Source organism: Brassica napus, chromosome C4 (assembly GCF_020379485.1).
Source record: "Brassica napus cultivar Da-Ae chromosome C4, Da-Ae, whole genome shotgun sequence".
NCBI classification, from domain to species: domain Eukaryota; kingdom Viridiplantae; phylum Streptophyta; class Magnoliopsida; order Brassicales; family Brassicaceae; genus Brassica; species Brassica napus.
The window spans coordinates 43,527,282-43,534,951 of record NC_063447.1 but is presented as its reverse complement, the minus strand read 5'-3'; the positions used below and the strand labels follow the sequence as shown (position 1 = coordinate 43,534,951).

Below are 7,670 nucleotides of genomic sequence, written 5' to 3'. Positions count from 1 at the left end.
TTTTACGGACGGATCTTGGAAAAATGAGGATAAATTTTCAGGGCAAGGATGGTATAGTACCCTGGAAGGATACGATGGACTAATGGGAGCAAGGAATACGAGAGCAAGTCAGTCGCCAGTACACTCAGAGATAGAGGCCCTTATATGGGCAATAGAATGTATGAGGAATCTTAGACAGGCCTGGGTTACTTTTGCAATGGATTGTGCTCAATTGGTGAAGATGGTTTCGGAACCAGAAGAGTGGCCAGCCTTTGCAAGCTATTTGGAAGATATAAAAGTTTTAAAGAGGAGTTTCAACAGCTCAGAGATCATTCATATACAACGGACATAGAACTCGAAGGCGGACAGTCTCGCACGCAGTGCAAGGAAACAACCGTCGTTTGTCGTTCATATGGATGCAGAGCTACAGGGGTGGTTCGCAGAGTCTACATGAGTCTGCTTTGTTTGCTGACAAAAAAAAAAAACTTTGTTCATTACCTTACCAAAGTAACAAAGTAATACATATGTTTTTTTTTTTTGAAGATTTTCTTCTATTTAAAGCATGAGAAAAAAAAGAAAACAAGTCATAAGGCCTTAGTTTTTGGGCTGCGCCCTATTACAAAAAAACCGAAGCCCACATGAGAGAAAAAAAAAACCAGTGGATAAAAGATGAGATAGTAGAAGCCCAGATGGCCAGAAAAAATTACGGATCAGAACTGAGGACTTAGTCGGTTGGTTGTAGAAGTGGTAGAGGAGGGTTTGGAGGATATGGTGATGGACCAGTTGCAAACCAGAGCTGAATCATCTGAGAAGCTCTGATTGGGTTTGAGTCTCTGAGCCATGGATCTTATTTCGAATCGTTCTGTCTAGTATGGAAGAAATGGTAGTGATGGTTTTTGCATTGTTGCGGTGAAGTCGAGCGTTCCTTTCTTGCCAAATAGAGTAGATTACAGCTTGCCATACAATCAGTTGAAGCTTCTTGCGCCAAGGAGGTCCTGGTAGTGATTGCATGCGATTAAGAGAATCGTTCCAGCCAGTAGATGGGGTTGTCTCAGTCCGTCGAGCATGATGGATCCAAAGTTCATAGGAGAATGAGCAAGAGAAGAACAAGTGGTCCCTTGATTCATCTCCTTGATTGCAGAGTAGACAAGTTGCAGGAACAGCAAGTCCCCAAGAGAGAAGTCTGTCTCGGGTCGGTAGTCTATTTAGGGTGACGAGCCAGGCGTGGAAGCTATGCCGGGGCACCCCACCAGAATTCCAAATAGCTCCTTTCCAAGATACAGTTTGCGCATGAATTTTCAGGAGTTTATAGATTGTTCCGTCGATATTTAAGCCAAACTTTACCTTCTATTGTCCACTCATATTCATCAGGGAGCTGAGACAGAGTAACCGAAGATAAAAATGCTTGAATTTGAACTTGGCGATCAGAGCGGGCCGGTCTTATATTCCAACGATCCCTGACAAACAGATTATGGAGTGTAGCTGATAAGGGGATTCCCATCGAGTTCGCTGCAACAGGGGCCAAGAATTTCTGATACTCCCAACGGGTGACCAATTATCCATCCAAAATCTGACTTCTCTTCCATTACCAACCTTCACAGTGATCCAATCATCAATGCTTCCAAGCTTTAGCAATTTATTGGTGAACCAAGAATTTTTTTTCTTCTCCTTAGTGATCCAGAAGTTGCTGAGCGATCCTTTGAGAACTTCAGCCTTATACCACGCGACCCAGATTGATCCTGAGTTTGAAAACAGGAGCCATATGAGCTTAAGGGAACATGCTTTATTCCAAGCAACAAGGTCCCGGCACCCCAAGCCACCTTCTTCCTTTGCCAGAGTAACGGTTTCCCATGAGACCCTCGCCGAGTGGCTTCCTTCAGCGCTGCCATGCCATAAAAACGCTCCACAGAGAGAGTTAATCTTTGAGATACATGCTTTTGGCAAGACGAAAGTGGAGGACCAGAAGTTAGTGACCCCCGCTATCACAGTGTTGAGTAGAAGGAGCCGTCCAGCGAATGAGAGGGAGCGAGTACTCCAAGAGTTAACTTTGTCTTTGATGTGTTGGAGGAGAGGAGCGCAGTTATGGAGGGAGAGCTTCTGGGAACAGAGGGGGATGCCAAGATACCTGACTGGTAAAGAACCATGAGTAAGGCCCGTGGTAGCTCCAATAAGGTCGATTTGGTCTTGAGACAAACCCGAAGACACAAAGGAGGTTTTCTGGATACTGGCTGTAAGACCAGAGTGAGTTGCAAATTTATTGAGGATTGAGAGAACTCCTTGGACAGAGCACAGCTTACCATCTGTGAAAATGAGAAGGTCATCAGCAAAACAGAGATGAGTAAACTTTGAGGATTTGCATTTCTCATGGTATCCAAAGACGCCATTTTCAGCTCCTTTATTGAGCATCAAAGACAACCAGTTCATCGCTATGACAAAGAGATAAGGAGACAGAGGATCTCCTTGTCTCAATCCCCGCTTTCCTTTGAAGAAACCTTGAATTCTGCCATTGTATCCAACCGAGAAGGATGGGGTACACACACAGCTCCTTATTGAGGATTGAGAGAACTCCTTGGACAGAGCTCAGCTTACCATCTGTGAAAATGAGAAGGTCATCAGCAAAACAGAGATGAGTAAGCTTTGAGGATTTGCATTTCTCATGGTATCCAAAGACGCCATTTTCAGCTCCTTTATTGAGCATCAAGGACAACCAGTTCATCGCTATGACAAAGAGATAAGGAGACAGAGGATCTCCTTGTCTCAATCCCCGCTTTCCTTTGAAGAAACCTTGAATTTTGCCATTGTATCCAACCGAGAAGGATGGGGTACACACACAGCTCCTTAGCCGGAGAAGGTACGTGGAGGGGAGCCCTAGGGAGGACAAACAGATGAACAAGAAGTCCCAGCTCAGTGTATCGAAGGCTTTAGCAATGTCTACTTTAAGAGTTATACGGGGCGGTCATTTGTTTTTTTGATAACCGTCAACAAGCTCAGTGGCCAGAATCGTATTTTCAACCAGCACCCGTCCTTTGATGAATGCGGTTTGATTGGGGAGGATCAGCTTAGGAAATATCTGCTTTAGCTTGTAGACTAGGATTTTTGAGATTGCCTTGTAGAGAGTTGTACAGCATGAGATGAGATGAGCCGATAGTCGTCCCAAGCCCAATCTAGACTAATTAATATTTGTATTAAATTTCATAATAAATAACGTTACAACTCCTTGCTCTGTGTAGCCACACTCGACGAGCTTAAAGCAGATCGTAACAGTAAATAGAATCAGTTGATCTTTCCACTGGCGAAATCTGATATCAGCTTCACAAACTGTTTAGGGTTCTCAACATGTGGAAGATGGCCGGAATCTGGTACTTCCCGGAAAACCGCATTTTGTAGCTCACACAACAGTTTCTGCATTTTGAAAATTGGCGATTCAGTAAGTAAACCAAACCAAACCAAACTATTCGATGTTTCAGTTTAAAGCAAACTTACAACTGAGAGTTGGTTGCTAACAATCTGATCGTTCTCACTGCATACGACGAGCGTCTTCTGGTTGATCTGCATAGTTACACATCCAAAACATAGAACAAAATCAGAAATATTTATAAATTGATCGTTCCTTTTCATAGATAAGTATTTGCTATTACGTGTTTGATATGTGAAGCAACGTTATAGCCACCGCTAATCATAAAATCGACCATTGCATCTTCCCACCACGGCATTTGACAATGCAACCGGCCAATCTAAAGCAAAAAATAGATTCATTTACCAAAATCGGTTTGACATATGGAATAATAAAACAGAAAAAATGAAGGGAGATTTGATGTTACGTTAGTCCAATCTATGTTCTCTGACAAGGGCGATGAAAAGGCTAACACGTTCGCCAAAAGGCGAAGAGGGAATGACTTCAACAACTTAACCTGAAACAATAGTGACAAATGTTATTAAATACTATACTCAACATTGCAAACTTATTTATCGAGTAAAAATAACGTGCAGAAGAAAGAGAGAGTAATAATAACAAGAGTATATATCTCAGCAATTAACAAAGGAAAATATAAAAATAAGAGAGAGAGAGAGAGAGAGAGGGAGAGGGAGAGGGAGAGAGGGAGAGAGGGAGAGGGAGAGAGGGAGAGAGGGAGAGAGGGAGAGAGAGAGAGGGAGAGAGGGAGAGAGAGAGGGAGAGAGAGGGCGAGAGAGGGAGAGAGAGGGCGAGAGAGGGAGAGAGGGAGTAACAATAAATTTTCAAATGAGATTGTGAAATACCTATTGAAAACTCTTATGGCACATGTTTATTGTTAAGTGGGTTAATTTTAAAAATATTAAAACTTAATAAAATAATTAAATTATATCAAAAATAGACATTTTAAAAATTCACCAAAGGAAATGCTGGAAGAGTTTTCAGACGAACCCCAGCGTAAGCAATTGACTTTGGTAAGTCTTTAAGCGCACCGGTTCCTTCCGAGTACGCATTGGCATTAATGAGAACCAGTTTATCAACCTGCAAGTTTTAAAAAAGAGAATAGTAAGTAAGCTACTAAGATGGGTTTAATAGAAAGAGTTTGATTATGATGAATAAAAAGAAAAGTTACTGCTTCAGGGTAGGTAGCAGTGAAATCAACAGCTACAGTTGCTCCTAAGCTTGGTCCAACTAAAATCATTGGTCGTTTGATATATGTTTTCCAAAGCTGAAATTCAAATCAAATAATTAAACCGTCACTAGTTCTCTGTTTTCTTATAATGTATAGTAAGTACTGACCTCGAATAGATGATGCCGCTTGGATGCTGCATCACATGGTGGAAGTTTTCCTACAATATTCATTTTACAATTGAGTTCTTGAAATTTAAAATATAAAAAATAGTGAGTTCTTGAAATTGTAAAAGAATTAATCATACATTCATATATTATATAAAAGTTTTCTCAAGAACCGAGTTTCTTTTCTTGTAAAAGTAAGTTTATTTTGGTAGAACTTGTAAAAGAAAGTGTATTTAAATCTTACCAAGATCGGAGAAGCCCCAACCAAGAACATCAATAGCCCAAGTCTCAAGAGAAGCTTGTTCAAGCAGAGGATAAGTACGTCTCCATTCAAGACATGAACTAAGCCAACAAAAGAAAAAATCTCTGTTAATCTTTGACACAGTGAGTGAGTTCTTGGAATTGTCTTGTCTCTTGTCAGTAAAACAAACCTGTCGAAACAATGGAGAAGAACAACGGGACTTTTGTCGTGTTGTTGAACAATTGGTTTGATACAGCTGCTCATTACGCAGCCTCTGAAGTTTCCCATCTGCAACACATTTTCATTTTCTCTTTCACATATATCGAGAAACTTAGTACTTGAATAGGAGAGAGAAGATGAAGAACCTGAAGAGGAACAGGAATCCGTACAATCCTTTGAGCCAGAGCTCTTGCGAATGGATCTTTTATGTCCTTTACCTCCTTAGGAAGAAACACCGGAAACCCATCTCCGTTCGCCCTTACCCGACGTCGACGTCGGGATCTTTTCGTCGGCGGCGACGCCGGTGGAGTTACCATCCTCAAGAAGCCCATCATTTCTCGCTCTTTTGGGCTCTGCTTGTAGTGTGTGTTCAAATCTACTTCTTGAAGCTCTTCTCCAAGAAAATTGTGAATTGATTTTGTTATTTTTAGAGGAATATTAATTACCTGATTACTTGTGTGACATTGAAGAGACTAGCCAGAAATAGAAAGGAGAGTTATGTTTGGAGTCAGACTATTTGCATGGAGTTTTAAATTGAAATGCAACTACCCTGTATACTGTTATTGTAGTTTCCTAGTTTTTTTTTAAAAAATAATTGCTAATTACATTCTTGATTTGTTTTTTTTTGTTTTTTGTACTTTTCTTTGGAAATGACCACACATGTTCTTCTGACATTTTACACGATTTCCGTTTTGAAACCTGGAAGACAAAAGCAAAACCCAATGGTATTACATTTCAAACTCAAAATCAACTACCACCCACCAAAGGATTAAAAGAATTTGAATTTTGTGAATTTACAAGAAAAAAATTCCGAGTTCATAGTAAGCCTAGGAGGGATCCGGATATCCGGGAATTTAGGGCACCCGGATCCGGATCCGGATCCGTCGGATCTGTTAATTTAATATCTGAATTAGGATTCGTGGCTTTCGGATATCCGAAATCTGGATATCCGTCTAGATATTACATTATTAGCGAATATTCGGATCCGGATCCGTAAAATAATTAAAACTAATTCTTTTTTTTTTAAATTACTACATTTTTTAAATAATACTTAAAGCAAATATTTTATTTAAGATTTATAATTATATATATATGAATAATATTTTAAAAATTAAAATATAATATTATAAGACTAATTTATGTATAAAATTAATATATCAAATATAAATATCAATGAAATTTGAAATTTTAATATATTTTAAAAATACGGATCCGGATATCCGGATCTAAAAATTAAGATATCCGGATCTGGATTCAATTTTGACGTATCCATGATTTTACTATCCGGATTCGGATCCGGACACCCCGGATATTTTATTTTCGAAATGGATCTCGGATCGGATCTCCATGCCTAGTTCATAGTACAACAATTTGATTAAGATATTTTATTTGGAAAGAATGAAAACAATTGCTTAACATAAGTATCGAAGCAAGAAAAAGAAGTCGTAACTAGGGGTGGAAACCACAACAAATTTGAAGCAATAACACAAGTTAAAGGATATAATACCCAGTTAGTGGATGTTGTTTGTTCCGGAAACGGCCTAGCAAAATTGACTGTAAATTTGGATGGTTTTGCTCCTTATCATCCGCTTGTAGTTGTTACCGAAGTAACATCTGTAAATGCAAAAATTATAGCAAGAACTATAACGCAAATTACACCAGAGAATTTCTACAAAAATATGTGTACTTACTTATTTCTTTTTTAATTGAATTAACAAATATCTCTTTAAACATAAGTTCAACAAGATCAAGATCCTCTTGACTTGTTGATCTAGTCTCACACATGTTGAATACAAAATCCAGTGTTTCTAAAATCAGACCGGCTAACGAACCGGAAATGTTTTAGGTCATGGATCATTGTGGTTTGACCGGATCTGAACCGGGTTCGATCAGGTTTACTAAGATTAAATTAAATTTAATGATATTTTATAAATAATATGCATATTCTTCAAAAAAATAAACCATATTAAATAAATATCCATAATGTGTAGAAAAACTGAAAAATAACAATTAAAATCTAAAACCAATATGAAAACCGCATTTAAACTTTATTCGTAGATCTTATCACTCTAAATTTTCATCACCTTTAAAAAACAATTATATACACATTAAGTAAAAAATATATTTTGAAATACAAATTTCACAAACGTAAATGTTTCAATTATTTAAAGTCTTCAAAACAGGTGATCATGAAATAAAATTTAAACAAAGTCAGAAGTAGCCACAAACAATATCTTGACATGAATATTAAACTTTGTGAATCTTGTAATTTATGAGTTGTAGAGACGAGAAAAGAAAAAAACGAGAGACGATACTTTATTAATCTTTAATAAATCTTATATTATATATTAAAACAGAAGTCACAACCTTGATTCATGTGTGATTTTTTTTTAAAATGGACCTAATAGACATATTCCTAGAAAATCATGTTATATTTAGTATCTAATCTTATCATTAAATTTTGGGCCTACCAGAAATTTTTAT

At 38.1% G+C, this 7,670-nt stretch overlaps 1 protein-coding gene across 3 annotated transcripts; it reads right to left on the bottom strand.

The window, feature by feature from the left end:
• Positions 1-3,144: 3,144 nt before the first annotated feature.
• On the bottom strand, positions 3,145-5,722 carry LOC125585530 (putative 2-succinyl-6-hydroxy-2,4-cyclohexadiene-1-carboxylate synthase). Of its 3 annotated transcripts, XM_048754786.1 has the most exons (11): positions 5,633-5,722; positions 5,333-5,539; positions 5,158-5,255; positions 4,971-5,068; positions 4,730-4,779; positions 4,563-4,658; positions 4,349-4,471; positions 3,801-3,890; positions 3,618-3,713; positions 3,463-3,528; positions 3,145-3,381 (listed from the first exon to the last, which is right to left on the bottom strand). In XM_048754786.1, the coding sequence occupies exons 2-11, from the start codon at positions 5,519-5,521 to the stop codon at positions 3,253-3,255; spliced, it is 1,035 nt and encodes a 344-aa protein (XP_048610743.1). In that variant the 5' UTR covers positions 5,522-5,539; positions 5,633-5,722; the 3' UTR covers positions 3,145-3,252. The 3 variants fall into 3 exon arrangements, with proteins under 3 accessions (XP_048610743.1, XP_048610742.1, XP_048610744.1); XM_048754785.1 differs by having other exon boundaries at positions 5,333-5,720; XM_048754787.1 differs by having other exon boundaries at positions 4,382-4,471; positions 5,333-5,718.
• Between the last annotated feature and the right edge of the window lie 1,948 nt (positions 5,723-7,670).

Bases quoted from the DNA above. Each gene is read 5' to 3' on its own strand.
- LOC125585530 (XM_048754786.1), bottom strand. From the start codon at position 5,521: ATGATGGGCTTCTTGAGGATGGTAACTCCACCGGCGTCGCCGCCGACG. The intron at 3,714-3,800 runs GTAACATCAAAT...TTTTTGCTTTAG, and splicing joins AGAACATAGATTGGACTAAC to ATTGGCCGGTTGCATTGTCA. The intron at 3,529-3,617 runs GTAATAGCAAAT...GTAACTATGCAG, and splicing joins TTGCTTCACATATCAAACAC to ATCAACCAGAAGACGCTCGT.